At 35.2% G+C, this 20,243-nt stretch overlaps 1 protein-coding gene across 13 annotated transcripts in view; it reads right to left on the reverse strand.

The window, feature by feature from the left end:
* Positions 1-20,243, reverse strand: part of QKI (QKI, KH domain containing RNA binding) — a 160,520-nt gene that overhangs the window by 71,523 nt on the left and 68,754 nt on the right. For 9 of the 13 annotated variants that reach the window (XM_032184276.1, XM_032184282.1, XM_032184285.1 and 6 more), the window contains exon 4: positions 2,937-2,987. The exons of the other annotated variants lie outside the window; for them this stretch is intronic. In XM_032184276.1, coding sequence (XP_032040167.1) covers positions 2,937-2,987 — 51 coding nt within the window. The remainder of the gene's footprint in view (positions 1-2,936; positions 2,988-20,243) is intronic. 13 annotated transcript variants of the gene reach the window in all.

The following is a 20,243-nucleotide window of genomic DNA, read 5'->3' on the forward strand; positions in this document are numbered from 1 at the left end:
CTCAGTTTACTCTCTCCTGAGATAGTTCCATTCTTTTCATTAACAAATAAACAAATTTATTTGTAAACAAATAACCAGGTCAAGAAGAAAGCAAAAAAAAATAATAAAATACTAATGCAAAGTAAATAAATTACAGCTAATTGCTATTAGAACAATGAAATCTCAATGTGACAAAGAAAACAGAAGACTCTCCAAATTTGTCACCGAGTACAGAATTAACAGTAAGTATTAACTTAATGAATTAAAGTTGATTCCTCAAAATAAAATAGAACTACTAGATCAAATGATCTCAACACACAAACACAGGAACTGGAGGGAGACAAGAACCACACAGAACACCATTACAGTACGAAGCCATAAAAATAAAGGCAAATCCTTGACGAGTTAACCAAGTGCAAAGGCACTTAAAGTGAATAATTTCAATAGATTCCAGAGCATCAACAGAAACAGGCACTAATTTATTACAAAAATAAAGTAATTGCTTCTACTCTTCTGAAGTTAAGTTTCAAATGCATCTTCTATTTTGTCAGAATATCCATTATACATGCTTACCTGCCCCCAAAGAAAAATAAGCCCAAAAGTTTAATAATTTAAATTAATATACTACTGAATGACAAAAGCCTGTAGTAAGCCAAAGGCCAGGAAGAAAAGGACATTATGTACATGTTTTTTTGTGTTCTACAAAGGTTTCATCCATCTTAGAAAATAACACAGTATAGCATATGAACTGAGCACAAACATAACCACACACTCTGCTCTCATCCTAGAGAGTTAGAAGAAAGGTGGCTTCCCTCATTCTAAACATTTCCTCAATATCAGGAAGGCACAAGCACAATCTCTTTGATCAAAATGCAATTCAGCAACAGACAACACAATCAGATTTTCTGCCAACCAACAGGTGCTGACCTCCTACTTACTAACCACACAGCCACATCCTTTTCCCCTTCTCTCCTTCTTCAAACTGGCACAGGTATTAATTTGACCACACTTTTGGGTCAATACAGCTTATTAAGAAGCAAAAACTACTACTAATCATTATTAATCATTATTATTTCAGTCAATTTAGGAAGCTACAATAGCTAACCAAGGTGCTGGCTAAGCACTGAAGCAATGCAAGGAAGACTTGACTATCCACACTCAGTGGCAGCAAGCTGTCAAACCAGATTAGCTCTCCCACTGAACCACACTCCCAGATTAACAGAACAGATCTAGCTTTTCCTGTCCTCACTGTAGCCCTGTAACATGCAACAGCACATTTCCCCCCCTCACTGCTAAAGATAAATTGAGTAAAACTGCCCCAGATAGACATAATCCCCTATTGTTATGAAACCGTGCAAATTTTGTATTTTTGTTGATGAGTAAAGAAGAGTAAAGTCCAAGAAATGACTAGATTCCTAAATTTAAAGGTTCTTTACAAAGCATTCAAAGAAGTGAGCTAAAAATGAACAGTGTCAGCATGCTCCTTTGTCATTAATATCTTCCATGAGACAATTGTATGCTGCCGAGAAATTCAAAACATCCTTAAGTATTAGCTGTTACACTTTGATCTTTGCACTGAATTATGACTGAAGAGTTCAGACACATCACAAATGAACTACTTCTAAATAGGAAAAAGATGCTGAGAACATTGAAAATCTCCAGCCCTTCCTCCCCTAAAACAGCACTGATATTTCAGAGAACTAAAACCCAAATGTACAACTCCACAACTTTGCCTCCCAGCTCTCTGTAAGCATCCATCTAGTATGGTTCATGGTCAGAAAGTCCTGTTGTGTTTCAAACGTCTGCATCTTAAGTAACAAAACTGAACCCAGCAAAACATTTATTAGTGGTGGACAGAACACACTTCAAGCCTGTATGTTCCATGTTTGGTGTGTCCAGAAACTGATTTGGGTACCCCAGAACATTGATTATCTAAAGATATTAACAACAACAGCTACACAACATACCAAGATGCCAGTCACCTAACTCAACTAATTCAAAAGCAATCTGAATTTGAAGACTTCACCTAGAAGTATGCAGTTTCTCAATAGTTTAAGCTATTTTAAGTCAGTGCTGCTGGTCTGACCTTGACACACCCAAGTGCTTGTGATCCAGTTCATGTCACTCAAAAACAACAGGAAAAGTTCCCAGCTTTAGTATTCTGCTGGTTTAGCACCAAAGCATCTCATTATAGTCATTTACATCACCAGTAACTGTCAGAAGGGAGAAAATATTCCTAACCAGGGCTGCATGAACAGCACTGGACAGAAAGTATTGACTTAAATAATTGTTGTAAGAGCAGTACTAGGACTGCAGCCTGACATACTTGAAGGAGTCAGATTTTTTGATGAGCACTAGCACTCAGAGGCTGACTGTTTTTTAATATGTCAGCAATACAGCTGCATAGTTCCTTCCTGAACCTCCAATACAACTTTCAGAAAACAACAGAATACCTGCTTTAAGAGCAGGAGCAATACCTTCAGGAGACACTCAACATAAGGTCTCAGAAATGTCCCCAGCATGGAAATAATTACAGGTTTAGACCAAGTGCATAAGAGGTTGTTGAATTTCTTTAAGTGAGAATTCTGAAGAGCTGATTTGAACGCCAGCAGTTGGAGGTAGTCACTGATTATTTTTTTTCCTTTAAAGAAGAAAATCACTATGAGGAAAATTAGCGAAGGGTTTTTTCTTTGGAACCTATTATCATAAAAAGACTTAGTAATACCAACTGGTGTGTTTTTACACCAGCTAGGTATTTCATAGTATGCAACTGAAGTGAAATCTGTCAATAAGCAATAAAAGGTTAAATCTATTTTTCCTCTCACCAAGAATACAAAGCAAATTCATCATCTGGTGAAGGGAGGGTTGAGGTTCTTTATCAACCAGGGTCTCCTCACGTTGTAGTTGACTTGCACATACTTAGTGGAATGTTTACAGTAAGTAAAACATTTACTTGCCTCTACCTCCATAACTGCTGGATCATGGTTGTCTCTGCTCTTAAAGGAGACCTGAAAAGCAAAAAAAAATTGGGCATGTGCCCTATTTTGCTTCTTTACGATGTTTAATAGAGGCATGAAGGGCTGGGATTAGCGTTTTTATTTTATCCTGTGATGGATACATTTTATTCCTTCTTGTTTACACTTGAGACTGATATCCCAAGAAACCACAATAAGCTGTAAGACAACCTAGTTAAGTGAAAACAATGCAACATTCAACAGAAGTTAAGTCTCAAAAAAAAACCAAACTTCAGTCTTCCCCCTTCCTGCCCCTCCCAGTCCCTTGAAATCCTACTTCATCTGAGCAACCGGTAACTCTGAAAAGGGTCTGTGTTAAATACTCCTGCACAGACACCACTGGTGATTTGCACACCATTTTTATAAACTAACATCAGTTATGCTATTAAAAAATAAGTTACTCCCCCTACAAATTCAATTGAGATACAGCTTAAATTTATAAGATAAAAAGCAATCAGGGGAAAAAAAAGTTCAAGTCATTTTCAGAGCCTCTTCATGTTGTGAACAGCAAAATAAGCAAAACCACAATTTTTAGAAGTGCTTTGCAGAGACAGAAAAAAAACAAAGAATGAAAAAAACAAATCATGAGCCAGCTAGCCACTAAAGGTAGCCCAACATGTCTACCTCATCCACTGTTAGTATGTCTGTAACATACAGTCTGTACATATGCTACGATATAGCTACCATAAAAGCTGCAACCATTTTTCTAAAAAAAAAAAAAATAATAGTGAATTTCACCTGATAGCAAGATACTAATTTGTAAAATAGTGATTGTTATTATTATTAATGCCAGATGCAAATAAGCAAGAAGGATAACATATTCTAATACCTGTTGCTGTTGAGACAGCCATCATAGCTAAAGGTGAGAATGCAGGGAGAAGGGATTGGAGCAAGTTGAGGGACAAGCCTTTTTTGCTGTGAGCTTTGTCTACATTAACATATATGATGTGTTACCATATTGCAGAAAGGTACAGGTGTCAATACTTTTTAAAACAGATGCATCCTAACTTTTCTTAAAAGCAGCTTTTCTTAGAAATGAAAATTTACATGGTTGTAGGTACTTTTACATGTTTTATTCATTGAAAAAAGAGGATCACATAAGGAGAGACAACACCACTGATTCCATTCAAAAACCAGTTTTAGCCCCTTCCATTCCTTCCATTCACTCCTCAGCTACATAATTTCAATCTTTGAGAGGGGAAAAGGCATGAAATCCAATTTTTATTTTAAATAGTGAAGTTAATAACATTGTTTATGAAAAACATGTAATCATAAAGAAGGATGCCTAAATATATGAAACATAATACATCTAAGTACATTAAAATACATACTTAAAATCCAGCTATAAATTATGCTGTCTTTAACTTATTTCAGTTTGATAAACTACCCTCAACCAATGTTGGGTAGTAGTCAATGTCTGAAGCTAAATCAAATCCGCGAACTTGCTAAAGCTCCTCATCTTGATGTACATGGAATGTGATCTTGCTGAACTGCTTTAGAATTAGTCAGCCTCATCATCTTTCTCTGACAAAAGAGTATTTTATTTTGATATACTCAGATTAGAGCACCTGGTGACAGAAGCTACAGTTCTATAAACACTGCTTTCGGGAACAGCACTGATGCACAAGATTTGCTAAGATAGCATGTGTTCCAAACCAGAGCTGGCCAAAGACCTGGGTGTCTTTACCCTAGGTCTGTTCCCCAACTTAGCTCTGTGTAATAGAAACAAAAATTATAATTCTCCAGCTGCAACAAGCTGCAAGTCCCAACTGAAACAGTACAAGCATTGAATGAAATCTCTGCAGCGGAGAATTCACTATTTGTTTGTTTCTGGTTTTATTTTAACAGAAAGATGAACTATAAGTGAGGATGGAATTAAAAAAAAAATCCACCTAAATTATAAATACTTTCTAATAATTTATTTTCTGTTAAGCTGAAAGTGAGAAAATCAAGTTTGCCTCATATGAGTAGCTTAGAGCTTTACAAAGTGTAAGATTCCAGAATACACAAGATTCTTTTCTCAAGACTCAGAAGAAAAATATCCACAAAATTATACAATATCCACAAAATTATATTGTTTCCACCTCTCCATTGAACAAGAATCCTCTTCATCTAAATCCTAATTTATTGGGTGATTTAATGGGGAAATAAACTAGAAGTTGAAGTAAAATGTAGTCACTCATGTATCTCATGTCATGGAACCTGAGGCTGAAGTTTACCTCTTCGAGTAATCTCATTACTTCTCAATTACAAGAGCAGTCCTAACTCTGCTACTTCCCCTGTGCTGAGCCACTGCTTAAACAACTGCTCAGGGAGGCAATTCAGAAACCAGTGAACTCAGCTGCCTCTCAAGAATGTACATGAAACAGCAGGAACAAGAATCTTAAGACTTTGAATGGGAACTGACCATCAAATCAATTCCAATGCCATACCACTCATGGAAGAACTTCAGTAATTTGTGATAGCAAGAATATTGTTTCCTTGAGGACTAATAATATGAATAGCTCAGGAATTACTCTGCTTAAGAGTGTGTAACCCTCTTCAGTGTATCATTCGACAAAATTTAAGTAAAGATCATTTGAATTCAATTCTGATTCAAGGACATATGTGAGTATTTCAACATCTACTATGCAACCAACTTTAAAAGATACATATATTGTATTCTTTTTAAGATTACCAAACAAACCAGTGACGTCAAAATATCCAACCTTTTAAAGTAATGTTTTTAATACCCCTTTTACTGTGCAACAGCTCCTACCCATGCAGCTATTTATCACAATAACCCCCTTAAGCAACTACTGCACACAACGCATTGAACACAGAGGACCGAAAAAAATGAAAAGCTACAGGAGCTATAAGGCTACTCCCGATCGATAAAACGTCCCCAGAGCCAACTGATCCAGATGGAAGTCTCTCTAAGATCAGTTTCAATGCTCTACCTATATAGTTTTTCTCCACAGTAATCTAAAAGAAATTTCTCTTCTGCTATAACTTAGAAACAATACCTATACCACATACTCAAACTCTTGCTACAAAACCATACAGTCTCATACAGAAAAGAGCCTTTACTAAGAACATTTGGAGAAATCAGGGAAAAAAGCAGACATTTTTCCCGTTAATAGAGTATGTTTTAACCATTTAATAAACTACAGTAGCAATCCACGAGAGTCAAAACAAAGTTTTAAGTACAATTCATGTGTTCAGCCACACGCATGTATTTCCTCCCTGTCCCACCCCCAATCCCTACCCTGCATGTAGGGCTAAGGTATCTTACTTTTGTAAACAGATCATCATCCTTCTCTTCATGTGGATGAAGAAGTCTGAAATGGCAATAAAATTTTAGCCACTAAACTGAGCATAGACAATATACAACCACTTAATACACCAGCATTCAAGCTCCAGGAAGAAATGGATATAATGCAGATATAATGTATGCCACGTAACAAGCAGGCACAGCATGTTTTCTACAAAGAAGTTGAAAGTGATGTACAGGATAAGATACACAGATAAATCAACAGATGAACAAAGAACCCACAAAAAAAGCTGTCATCTTTGAGACATCTCAAAGCAAGATGAGAAATGTTTTATGAAATGGTCAAAGTGCAGTATCATGTCCCGTAAATATAAAATTGGATCATGTTTCTAATTTGGCAATGAAGGAAGAATCAAATCAGTTAAGCCACAGAACTATTGTCATGTTATTCGAATAGCTGAAAACCAACCCTGGATTACTGTCATATATACACACAGAACCTTACTGTGTAAAGTAAGTGTGGATTTGCAAACTGGCTGGAAAGGCTAAGAATGCTTTCCTAACTCTTGCCAGCACGAACGAACCTTGGAGGTGAGCATGAACTTACAGGGTCAATCAATGCTGCTTGTTGAAGAATCACAACAGTCAGCCAGGCATGACTTAATTTTAACAAGCCTTGAAGAAAAAGACAGAGAAAGACTGTGTGTGTAAAAATACTGTCTAGATCTCTGTATCTCTTCAACAGCCATCCTAATATCCAAATTGCAGTTATGAGAGCACAGGAAATCCACCGGCTAGAAGAGTTGTGGCATCAATTCAAAGTATTCAGATATGCAAATAATAATTCATTGAAACAGAAAAGTGCAGAACAGCAAATACACTAGTATATTTTGATCTTTTCAAGTTGTTACATTGTAAAGTATAATTTATTGGTAAATTTGTTAAGTGATTACTTGTTAAATCATTATTTTTCTCTGCCTTTTCCTGTGAAATGTGATTTCAGTTTTATAGTACTGAAGACTTCAGGCTGCATCTCTACTTGTGTCGACAGACGGTAAGAGAACACAAGTAGCTCATCTCACAGAGATTAATCATTAGCTGTGAAATTAAGTTTTTATCTGGGCACTTATATATATATATATATAAAATATAAGCTGTTTTAACAACTTTCTCTAGCATAATACAACATGTAGAACAACTTACATATTAGAGTTCTAAAACACTTCCCATTTTAGATGGGAGATGGTATCTTCAGAGTTAATAATTGAAACAACAAACTAACTCTTGAATCTGATAAATGATCAGTACTTAAAAATTTTACTACACACAGATTCAAAAACACAGGCATGAAAACAGTTTTTCCCAATATACATACATATAAGACAAAGGAACACAATTTTAACACCTTTTCCTCAAACTAAGAAATGAAGTTTGCACTGTATATATTCCCTGGGAATCCTAAGAGCAGCTGAAGTAACACTGAGTAAGCACATGTGAAAGTCCAGGCACAGAAATTAACTGATACACAACTCTGTGTAAGCTTATTTGTATGATTCAAGTACTTCCCTTAGGGAATAAGGGGATAAGCATTTCTGTGGTATGTAGACATAACCACACAGTCCCCTTCACTAAGACATCCCAGGATACCGTAAATTTTGGAAGCTCTGTATGTCCTAACGTTCATCCCCACCTCCAAGTAATTACATACTCTCACCACTAGAACTACTGTGTCTTCTGACATGAAGACAGAGTGAAGAGACTGGAATTCAAAGAATTGGTAAAATATCTATTTTGATATTTATGAAAATGACTTTTCTCACTTGTGGAAAGCAAGGAACTGTTTATTATTACACAAAATGTATTTGTAAAAATTGCATATAATCAGCATTTACGGTGGAAAATATGCCTTCTGCTACCACTGTCACTATTTTGTGGAAACAACACATCGTTCTCACCTGATCTCTCAGGTCTGATAAAACTTGCTGCAGAATTTCATTTCTGATGGCTATTAGACTAGGCTTCCTTTTTGTCTTTAAAATCCATGAAGATGAATTTGTTGCACAGCTGAGTATACCTTAATTTTTTTCTTAAAACAATCAAAAAACCTCCAAAAAACGTGTTAAGCCTACCTAAATTAAGAAGTTTTTCTGAACTAAATTCTTAAGGCCAGTAACCAGATGTGTAACAAAAGCCCAGTACTCTAATTGTTAAGGTTTGTTTTTGAATGTTGTCCTTATATTCAGGCAATAGCTGCTATAGAGGGCCTCATCCAGAATGACCAAAGCAAGACAACTTCATATACTAATATTCTACTCAATTAAAATTTTGGGTTCTCTGAGAGTACATGGAGTCACACCATACTGGAGCTCCAAAATTTTAGGTTGATTCTCACCAATAAACTCTTTTAATTTTAGCGTATCTGAGTATATGCATAAAGGGTGGGAAACTCTACAAAGCAAAGTGTAGGAAAAAAAATGAACCTAACTGTAGAATTTTTATACATTTCAGAAGTATACGCTTCCTTCATGTATAGGAAGACTAAAAGTCTCGGTGATTTATAAAAAACAATTGATAAATTAATTATTTGTTCTTCAAATAATTCAAATTGTTCTATTTGACTACTGAAATTTTATTCAGTACCTATTACAGTTATCACGCTTTTATACCTAATCTGAACTACAACTACAATTTTTTCCAATTTCAAAGTCTTTGACTAGAAAGAATCATTAGGATGATCTAATCTGGCCTCCAATACATCATAGGCCATTACTTTTCAACAGAAAAAGAACCACTCTGACAGTAATCACTGCAAATTGGTTTAGAGCATTGCCAAGGTCATCATAACTTGACTCAGTTAATACATGTAATTAAAGTTTGTTTCTAGATGGATTCTTCACATTTTCTTGAAGGTAATTCCAAATCACCCAAAAGCCTATCTTAAAAAATCCTTAGGCTTGAGGATGTGTAATCCTTACACTTTAATTGTAATTTTTTTTTTTTATTTCTATAAGTTTTGAATTTTTACCCCTAAAGAAAAACATTCTTGTCTTGAGTGTTGAAATGGTTAAGAAAAGAGAAGGAGAACATTAATATCATCACTATGTTACAATGTTACGTAGTTGTGCCCAGAAAATCCTCAGCACAGAGAATACCTCAAATACAAGATGCATACGGGTACATTGTTATGTACCTAAAAGGTTCATGTACAAATGTGAGAGACACTCCAACCGTAAATAAATAATTGTTCACATTTTCAGTGTTTTAGTCATTGATTTTACATAGGCAGAATCCAAGCCTGTAGGAAACTATGATTCATTGGTACATTTGCAATAAAAACAAGTTTTATGACATGTTTTCTGCAGCACTGTTTTCATCAAGAAAGAAAAGGTATGTTTAGTAGTTTTATTTTGCAAACAACAAGTACCATCAATTCATGTTACAGTGGCAGGAGGAGACAAGAGGTCTGAATTTTCCTCATGTTGCACATAAATTCTGTGACCAGGATGCTTAACAAACAGTATTATTCTAGAGGGCTACTCGAAGAGGAAGCCATTTCACAGCTTTTAGATTTTTCATGTCCTGAAACTTCTTAAGAAGAAATTTTAGTTTCTTCAAAGGTTACAGAGATTTTGCTACTCAAACACAAATTTTTATCCAAGTTAAAATGAAATTCCGGAATATTGGATCGGGTGGGTACAGAAAATTATTTGTTCAATTTAGATGGCATTTTTCAAATGGAAAAAGAGTTAGTAGACTTCAAAATGAGAATTTCAATTCAGTCGTAGAAGCCTAGTGTCTGTTTCAGTTAATTCTAAGTTTAAAATTCATTGACAGCCTTCTTTGTCCAATAATGGAAACATAATCCACTAAGTTTGCATAAACAAAATTATTAGGATCCCAAAGAGAAGCAGTGTGTATAATGGACTTAAAAACTGACAGAGAAACAGCACTCTATGACAATTAGATATACAGAAATTCCTCTCAAAAAAGACTACAAATTCTAAAAAGAATGGGAAAGCACGCTCAGGCAAAAAGGGTCTAGGAATGGCAATCACTGAAGTAAAAAAAATTTCTTTACTTTCCCCCATTTTAAAACTACAAATAATTGCAACACAGTAATTTTCCTCTCTGCAAAAAGAGATGGATATAGAGATTATAAAATAATACAGTAGATTAATGCCTATTCAAAACTGAATATAGCAACATTACTTTGAAACTCTGTAGATCGACATAGGAAATTGCACTAAAACACATGAAATACTTCCCCCCAAAAAATAAAATTCGAATGTATAATCTTAACTGCAATATAAGGAAAATGCACAGAAAATGTTGGCAAATTATTTTCAAGTGACCGAAGACAATGAAATGTAATCTGAACAATTTAAACAGAAAGATCAGATAGGCCTATTATTTTCTTTACAGCAAAGAAAAACTACAGTGTCCATTTAAGATGATTCATTCCAGAAGAACATACTCCTCAACTTTATCTGAAGTTAGGACTTGATACTACACACAAGAAGTTTAAGGAACTTTAAAGAAACTAGCTGTGATATTAGAAAGACTATCTGTGACTGGACAGTGTGGGTTGCAACACTCACCTAAAAAGTGAAACTACCTTTCAACAAGCATATCTGATCATGGGAAGCTATCTAATCACTGCAGAACCTAATCCTACATGGATGAGCTCACTCAGTCATATTGCTACACTAAGAAATAATTCCACTAATCTAAATGCATCTCAAATTCACATTCTGCTTTTTTTTTTTTTTTTACAGTGCAAAAAGCGGAAATTAGAAAAACAGTTAATGAAATGGTCAGAGATCATTCCACTTCAAATGTCAAGATTATAAAACACCTTATCATATTTTTCTTTAAGGCTTATCACCCTTAGTATGAAAGTGGAGTTGGGTAGAGAAGGAAAGTCTACATTTATTGACCTTATGAATTACCTGAAGAAAGTTAAATTCCATAGTCATGTGAAAAAATTTGCTGTTAATTAAATGCAATTAAATAATTCCATGGATTTCATGACTTAATACAGCTAGAAACAAGCATTTCCTTCAAAAGAAAAGCAGACTACTATAAAAACATGCTATTTCTGAGATATCATCTAAGCAAAGCCATCTACTGTTTTCTTTCTGTAAACCATGATAAAATCCCCCAATTAAAACCTCTTTTGTTACCCTCCCCCAACTGACTTCTCAGTGCAGTCTGGCCATCAGATTACTGAATTCCAGTAACAAATAGAAGTTAGCTTTCTCCCCTTCAACCAGTGATTCTGTTTGGATTTTCAAGGAAACGCGAAAAACTTTCAAGTTTCACATACTTTAAACAGCTTTTTATAAGGTGGTGGTGTACCTGTAAATCATTTGTTGCCATTTAATTCTAAGTCTGTATCTGGGTCTACGTATCAGTACTGCTAACCATTAAGTATGTCTTCTCAACAAGCTTGGTTGCCTGCAATAATTGGGCACAACTAATGAATCTGATTTATTGCAAGTTACCTTGATTCACCTAACAGTTCAAGCTCTGAAGTTCCAGTTAAATTATCATGTATTTCCATAGTCATATTCACCGAGATCTTAAAAAAAAAAAAATTAGTGTACACACTTTGAAGCTGTTACAGTAATTACTCCTTTTTACTTACTGTTTCACATTTTTGGCCAATTAGTCTAGCATCAGACATTCAGCCACTGATAAATTTTCCTTCCAGAACAGATCGGTTCAAGTTTGTTTCCTTATTTATTTATTTTAAGAACATAGACATTTCCAAACTTCTTAAGTATGGCAACCAAGTTGCTCCTTAAATATTTATTTTATTCATCCAGAGTAATTAAGTGTTACTGTCAGAATTCTATAAATCAACAGCCATAAGAACAGGTATTTTGAACATTTTCAATTTTACTGTATTCTTCACAGAGCATTACTACCAGAAGAAAACAAAGACGCACAAAGATTACAAGTCTCTTCTAGCTTAACGCCCTTGCCTTGTTCTTCTTTTTTTTTATTATTTCTATTTCCATATGGAAAAAAAATACTGCTAATGAGAGAATTGTATCTAAGACTGAAGGGTTCCCATCCAAAATACTGCATTCGGTTTTGTCACATACTTAAGAAATCTAAGAGAAAAACACTAAGTTGCTACAAAACCATGCAAAAATCTGATCTGAGAATTATTATTTTATATATATATATATATATATATAAAATACACCAAATATTAACAGAAGCTGAGAAAACCAGTTATATCAGAAAACATGTTCTAAACACCTGGAATAGAAAAACTCAGACAAACTTAAAAACTTAAAAAGCACTCTCTGCCTTTTTGTGAGCAATAATGTTTCAAAAAACATGAAGGACGTAGACATTTGTGAAATAAGGACCCATGACAACAGATCTTCACAAAGATGAATGACATGGAACATGATAGAGAAAGCATCTTCCAAAGGTATCTTCCAACTCAGGACATCAAAGTTGTTTGTTTTAAAATTTGAACTATAGCCAGGATTAATGAATTGGGACATTTAAGAGTCAGAAAGAATCAAGACACTTTGTTTTCCTTTATAGTTGCTAGATTCATGGCAGGGGAAAAAAAAAACAACACGAAACAAAAACAATAAATCGAAAAAAAATCCACAAAACAAAGCAGCCTCCAAACAGCTGAAAAAAATCCTGTTAATTTTTTTCACCTCACGTCTTCCCCACCAGATAAACGAGGGCATTATCAGTGTTTAATACAAGTTTTAATTGAGTACTGTCACTGGTGGGAAGAAAAGTGCGGAACCACTACTTTCCATATCAAACAAAGCAGGTAATTAACAGCTATTCTGGCACAATCCCTTATCACCAAAATACACAACACTGTTAAGTTCTCTCAATGCCAATGCTTTGCTGCAACAAAGGAAAGCTGATGTTTCAGGGTCACATTCACTCTTTTAATACACAGGCATAAATTTACTGCTCAGTCAGACACCTATAATTAAACACAAGAAGAATATAATTCTAATATTCAGACAGGCTTGCATATGAGTGGGATATTTCCCCCTGTAAAGATGATTGCCTTTCATTTTTTGGTTTCAAGTAGCTACAGTTCACTTAGTTTTGATTACATAGCAATTAGATATGCAAATACAAGAGATCTAAAAAAATGCTTTTTCAAATGTCAGATTGTAAGCAATCAAGCTTATTCTTTTCTCCTGTACACACAAGCTATTCATTAAATAGCTATTGTCTTAAAAACATTCCGACAGATTACATTTATCAGGGTTTTAGAGACAAACATGGGAGTGCACAATACCCAGAATACAGCCCATCAGGGAATGAAAAAGATATTACAATTAATTTAATATATACATGATAGTGGTTAACTAGTAACTAAATACAGCATTCTTTGCATATTTTCCCAGTATCGTTATGATCAATACCTAAGCACCCTGTATCTTGAAATTTTAAAAATCAGTTTGTATAATTAATTATACTGTAGGTAATATATTTCAGAGCCCAAAATACAGAATTGTTGAATATTTTTAACATCTTCTCAACGCATTGAAAATACCTTCATACTAAGACCTTCATACTTTTCATACCATGAAACCACCCAGGTAGCAATGTTTTGGTGAGATTTTGGCCTCTCTTATTTCTGGGTTCACGGATGCATTCTGTGTGGAGTGCAGACTCTTACAATTTCATACATCTGGATCACAAAAATTAACTTGCTTTTTGCAAAACCTTTCACAGAGCCTTTAGAAGTGTCAATCTATTGGTTAAAGGTTAAGATAGTGGAAAACAGAGTCTAGCAGCACCTCTTTAGAACAAAGACTAGCAGAACTACTGCAGCATTCTGAGAAATTGTTACCTACAACTATGGTTTGCCATCGACAGTTGGAAATGCTTGCTCTTGCAAAACTCTAAAGCAGCAAGAACAGAATGGGATGGGGAAGGGAAGGAGAGGTAGCTTGGTTAATTGTTTCTTAAAACAAGCAAAAATCATCTCCAAGCTTTTTTTTTTTTCCTCTCTAAACAAGCCTGTGTTTCCGGTGACTCAGCTGTGAGGAAATGCAGACTAACAAAGGAAGCTGAAACACTCATCTTCCCAAAGGCTTAGTTTTAAGATAACCTAAGTAAATAAAATACCTTCCTAGTTGATTTGATTGGCAACTACCCTTCAAGAGGTGTCTCACAGGAGCATAGATCCATTTTCAAGGTCAGGAGATTAGCAAAAGTTACAAGAGATGCCTAACTCAGAAGCCTCTTGAAAAACCTGGGAAAAAACATCATCACAAACTCCGCAGCCCAGCACAGATACAGTGCTGTAGGCCCTGAAGTGTTCCAGAAACTCAGAGTTGTCCATGCAACATTTACATCCCTTCTGTTGCTTCTTCCCTAAGGGTCACTATAAACAACTGAGCAGCAAATGTGACCTGAATACTTGAACTCCTATTCACTACAGCCTGACAAAGAATTGCACCGCTGACAGGGGAACCCAAATATTCCCTCCCAGCAATGCCCCTGCAAACACTCCTACAACTCTTATGTGGTTCTCCATGCAAGATGCTGGAAAAACCCTGTATCTGCTACTGTGAAAGGCTACAGAAACTATTCTATGGACAAAATCTAATAGTATCATTGGGTAAATAACACACAAAAGCCAGGACAGTTTAGTTCACAATTACATTCCCTATTTTAATTCCTTGAGAAATGAAAAGGGATTTTATTAATTCCTGTAGAGATACCAATTAATCTTAACCTCTAATTTTTACCTATTCCTCACAGCACTTGTATTAATTACCTAGAGAAACCTCTTTTCAAGTTGGAGGGTAACATCAGTATCTACTCTCCAACCCCTTCACATACTTCACATCTCTTCAGAAGTTCTTACATCCAGAGCTCATGTCACAGTAACATCAAGACAAGTAAATAGCATGAATTCACACAATCACAGAATTGTCTAGGTTGGAAGAAACCTCCAAGATCTAGTCCAGCCTCTGACCTAACACTAAGAAGTCCTGTGCTAAACAATATCACTAAACTCTACATCTAAACGTCTTTAAAAGACCTCCAGGTGACTTGACTGCTTCCCTGGGCAGCCTGTTCCAATGCCCAACAACCCTTTTGGTAAAGAGGTTCTTCCTCATATCCAACTTAAACCTCCCTTGGCACAACTTTAGCCCATTCCTCATCATCCTGTCACCAGGCACGTGGGAGAACAGACCAACCCCCACCTCGCTACAGCCTCCTTTAAGGTACCTGTAGAGTGTGATAAGGTCACCCCTGAGCCTCCTCTTCTCCAGACTGAACCCCAGCTCCCTCAGCCGCTCCTCATAAGACTTGTTCTCCAGACCACTCAATCATCATCTTAACTATTGGGACCTATGTATTTTGAATTCTTTTTGTTGGATTTTTTTTCTTCATTTTCAAATGCTCTTCTGCATTTTAAACATTTTTATCTGTTCATTAGTGTCATGAGAAGTCTGCCATGAATTTCTTATGCCTCATCTCATCTTTCTTGCTCAAATTGCTCAATTCCCTTATTTGCAACACAAGCTTAACTCCAGTGCTTATATCATGCTGTACCTTAATGCAATTATATGTTCCTAGAAACCAAAATTCAGTCTAGTGCACTTTCACAGCATATCCTGTTTTCAAAGAATAAATGAAACACCATGGAAATTAACCCTCCTTTTATTATAATGATTAATAAAGCATAAGACCAGTCAGAAGGAGGTCAGCAGGGACCAAGGCTGAAAAAGACAATCACAGAATATCTCCACAGAGAACTAAGAACTTCAAGTAAAAGCAGGGAAAGCTAAAACTCAAAAAAAAAAAAAAAAAAAAAAAAAAGAGAAGTTTATGAAAAAAGACAAAAAAAAAAATTATTGATGTAGTTCAAAACAAAAGGAACAGAAGCAGTAAGAGACATCCTTTTGAACCTACAAAGACTCGAGAAGGAAAATCTCCTGCAGCTCTTGCTATTAAAATATAGCTGCTCCATAAATTACTTAGATTTCCATCTACACTGCTGTGCATGTATGTTCATTCTCCAGGGATATCAGTTCTTCATACAAGAAAATATCACTTTCCATAAACTGGGTAGCAAATTTATTTTATTTTTGTACCAATTAGGCACCTCTTTCCCATAACGACTCCATCTACTCTCATCAAGTTTTCTATGTGACTCTGTAACATGTTCTAGTGAAACCAAGAAGTTGATATTCCCTGTTTTCTCATAGCTGGAGGCTTCCTGTTACTGGAGCTGCCAACTATACTGTTAGGCACATAAAACCTATTGACAACTGCCTGAATCAAGTCACTGTTTTGCAGATTCTACTTTCAACGATTGAAAATAGCCTGTTTTCTTAATTTTAGCTACTGAGGTTAGAGGACAAGATCTTGGTTGTCTTGCAGGCATACAGTACTGAATTGACTTATGACCCAAATTACATTCAAGAATTACTCATGGTAATGAATTCATCAAGCAAGCATGAATACTGTTCATTGTGTCTGTTCCATAACTAGTTTATGGCACTTAATAATTAAATCAGACAATTTACACTGAATGTCAGACTCAATTAATTAAGTTAAATGGTTTTCAAGCAAGTTCAGTACTAGCCATTCTTTAGTTTTGTTGTATTCTGCTTCTGCAAGAGTTACAAGTCTTCTTTAAAGAGGATAACAGATTCGTGTACTCGGCCTTAAACCAAGTTTAAGTGAGTAAGTTCTCATCCACTCAGGTAGCCAACACTGAGTCCTTATGATTTTTAATCACATTTGTATTTTTAAGATACATGCATGGTGTGCATGCAATTCAGTGGGTACTACACCCATCAAAACATTCCCCATTTGCCCACCAAAGCAAAGTGGAAAATGTGCAGAAATTAGCAGACAAAATTTGCTAACTACTCTCAGTGAAGTCTAATAAAAACATGCAACTGTCCATCAACAGAACTAAAACACTTTTCAGATAGAGGGGAAAGACCACCCATAAAATCATGCAGCTATAGATGGAGAAACTGTTCAGTAAGGATACACTCCCTTTACACAACAATTACCACCTGCCCAGGTACCTGAACTTCATTCATATCCTTCCTAAACTTTACTGTAGAGCATGTTTAGAAAAGGGGTAACCCGTGATTAATAACATCTGTTTTAACCCAAGTCTAGTCAAGACAAAGGCTAACACAGTATTAGCAGATGTGTGAAGCTTGTTTTTAGATGGTTACAACTTTCAATAGCAAATCAACCAGGCATTTTAGGAATTACAATTGGTAGTTGTTATCACAGTCAATGATTTTTGAAGTTGGAAAGGAATTCAATGCATCTTGTCCCACTGAAACTCTACAGATTGCTTCCCTCTCTCTACCTGGAACACGAAGTAGCAGAAAGTCAAATATCTCTATCTTCTAAATGTTCAATTAGTAATTCAAGTGTTTAGTTTCAGCAATAGCGGTATCTTATTTTGTGCTCGCTCTTTTGCTGTCTATCTCAATAAAATTGCTATATCTCACCCTGAGGAGCCATATCCAGGACAGTAAACAACCACCTGTGTTCTAAGCCTGCCTGCAGCCCAGAAGAAAATACTGAGGACCAAGAGCTGTCAAGAACTAATACACACTCGGGAAATATACAGGCATGATTTTTAATTCCCAGAATCAACAGGTTCTGCCTGCATACCTCTTCTTGGAGGACTAGGGAATTCACCCAAGCCTTAAACTAGGTGCAGTTTCTCCCAGATAGAAAATCAAGCACAGTTTAATGATACTCAGGAAAAAAGAAAAAAAAGGAAAAAAAACACACTCAAAACGTAAGTCTAAATACAAATCATTTCTGGTAAGCAAGATTATAATGTCACAACATAAATTCTTAAGCAAGTTAAAAAAGCAAGCCAAACATACTAAATGCAATATCACCCACTGAAGTACAGCCCAATAGGTTACAGTTATAACCTAACAAGTCAATCCAAGTAAGGAAAAAGTTCAGTGTGCTAAAATGCTGCAAAGCAACTTCTTCATGATGATCAGTGGATTTATCACAGAGCTAACTTCATTTTAGTTTTTGTTTTGTTTTGTTTTGTTTTTTTTTTTTAGGTAACACTCAACACTGTTATCCCTAGAAGAAAAAATTCATGTTTTATGAACTCGTGTGATTCTACACGTAAGAATGTTCGTGCTCTGTTAAAATGGTCTCATCTAGTTCTCTGATCTTTTTTGTTGTTGTTGAAAAAGTGTTTGGTCAGTAAATGCACTTTGTTCTGTGAAAGGAGAAACTACATGTCTCTCCTTGTACCAAAAAATACATAATGAATCAATTATCAGCCACGTTGTACAGCGAACAAGAAAAGCAGCAATATTTTTTAATGCAATTGTGTAACTAAAACAGCAAAACACATGGGAGTTATAAATACTTCTACTTCACATCTCAAATAAAGCTTACACCTTTGCAAATGTCTACTGATTTAGCATGTGTCCTTCCAAATCAAACATCTTTGCCTTGTGTTTTTTTTTTTTAAATTATTTAATTATATTTTTTTTAATTAAAAAAGTCAACTACTTGCTATATGTAATATAATCACACACCAAAAACACTCAGTGCTAACTTCTGTATGCTGACTGCATTTATTTTTTTTTTTAAGAAAATAGTGTTGCAACTAAAGCCCAACATACATATAAGATGGTCCAATATCATTTAACAAATCTGACTGAAACCTAGTCAGATTATGTAGCAAAACTAAAAGGTTGGGGGTCAGTGTTTTTTAAAAAAATACACGCATACATACATATGTACACATACAAATACATAAATATGTGTAATATTTTTTATATATATATATATACACACACACACAATATATATACACATGCATATAAAAGGATCAACTTATCTTTTGGCCATGGTTAACTAACTAATGTTACTGACATTCATGCTATTGACCAACCTGCAAAACTTAAGAATAATTTGAAAAGAAGTTATGTCACCAATGAAAAAGAATACGGCTAACCCTGTCAAAATAGTTTTATCATACCGCAAGATTAATAGAAAACATCAGGTTACAGTAAATTTTCATTAAGCCATTCACCTATTTCAGTTAGAGTAAAAACATATATAGATGTTTGCAGATAATTTTCTTAATACCTCAAGACAACTCAGTATAAATTGTACTCCAAACCTTTCACAATTTCTACTCAAATGCATGATATCAACAGCTGTGGGCTATAGCCTAGTCAACTTGTTATAACACAATTAACACTCACAGTGCTTCCTACCTAACAAAAGCTTAGCAATAATTTTACAGACAGTTTCTACCATGGCACAGATGAAGATGAGTCAATTGCTGTTTGAAGATGCAGAATTCTGATCTATAAAATAGAGGATTCTTTATACACAGATGTTCAGGCAACAGTTCAAGGTTCCTCTGATAAATCTTGTTTCCCATTACACATCATTCTGCTTTTTTCCAGTTTCGAGATAAACTAAGATCTCTTGTCTCTTCATCATAATGTTTTTGTTCACAAGGAACAGAGAAAAACAAATGAGAGTGACACAAATGAGAGTGACGTATAATAGGAGCTGGTTTCTGCTGGAGTAGCTTTTATCATGCTTCTTCAACACTGTTAAGTCAGTTATTTCTTTATCTAATTATTTCAATAACCAGACTATTTACCAGTTTAACAGAACAAAATGACATATCAATTTCCACAAATTCCACAGGAAAACATGCATCTGAATAGCGTTAAAATAGGCTCAAAGCTACAATTTCACATTAAGCATACTGCAGAAATACATCCAATATATTCTGGATATATTAAGCAGCCAATAAAAAGCAAAAGTATGTATGACATAAACCTATCTGAAAGATGCATTGCATCGGATACCTATCAGTGATATTTCCTGAAAAACTAATATTGCTTTGCAATATTTCTTAGGGCCCTCAGGCACCTGAATTTCTGTCCTTCAAAATAAAAATCATTCTGTTCTTGAAAGTAAGAGCATTTCTCAGACTG

The sequence above is a fragment of the Aythya fuligula genome, chromosome 3, assembly GCF_009819795.1.
Source record: "Aythya fuligula isolate bAytFul2 chromosome 3, bAytFul2.pri, whole genome shotgun sequence".
Taxonomy (NCBI): domain Eukaryota; kingdom Metazoa; phylum Chordata; class Aves; order Anseriformes; family Anatidae; genus Aythya; species Aythya fuligula.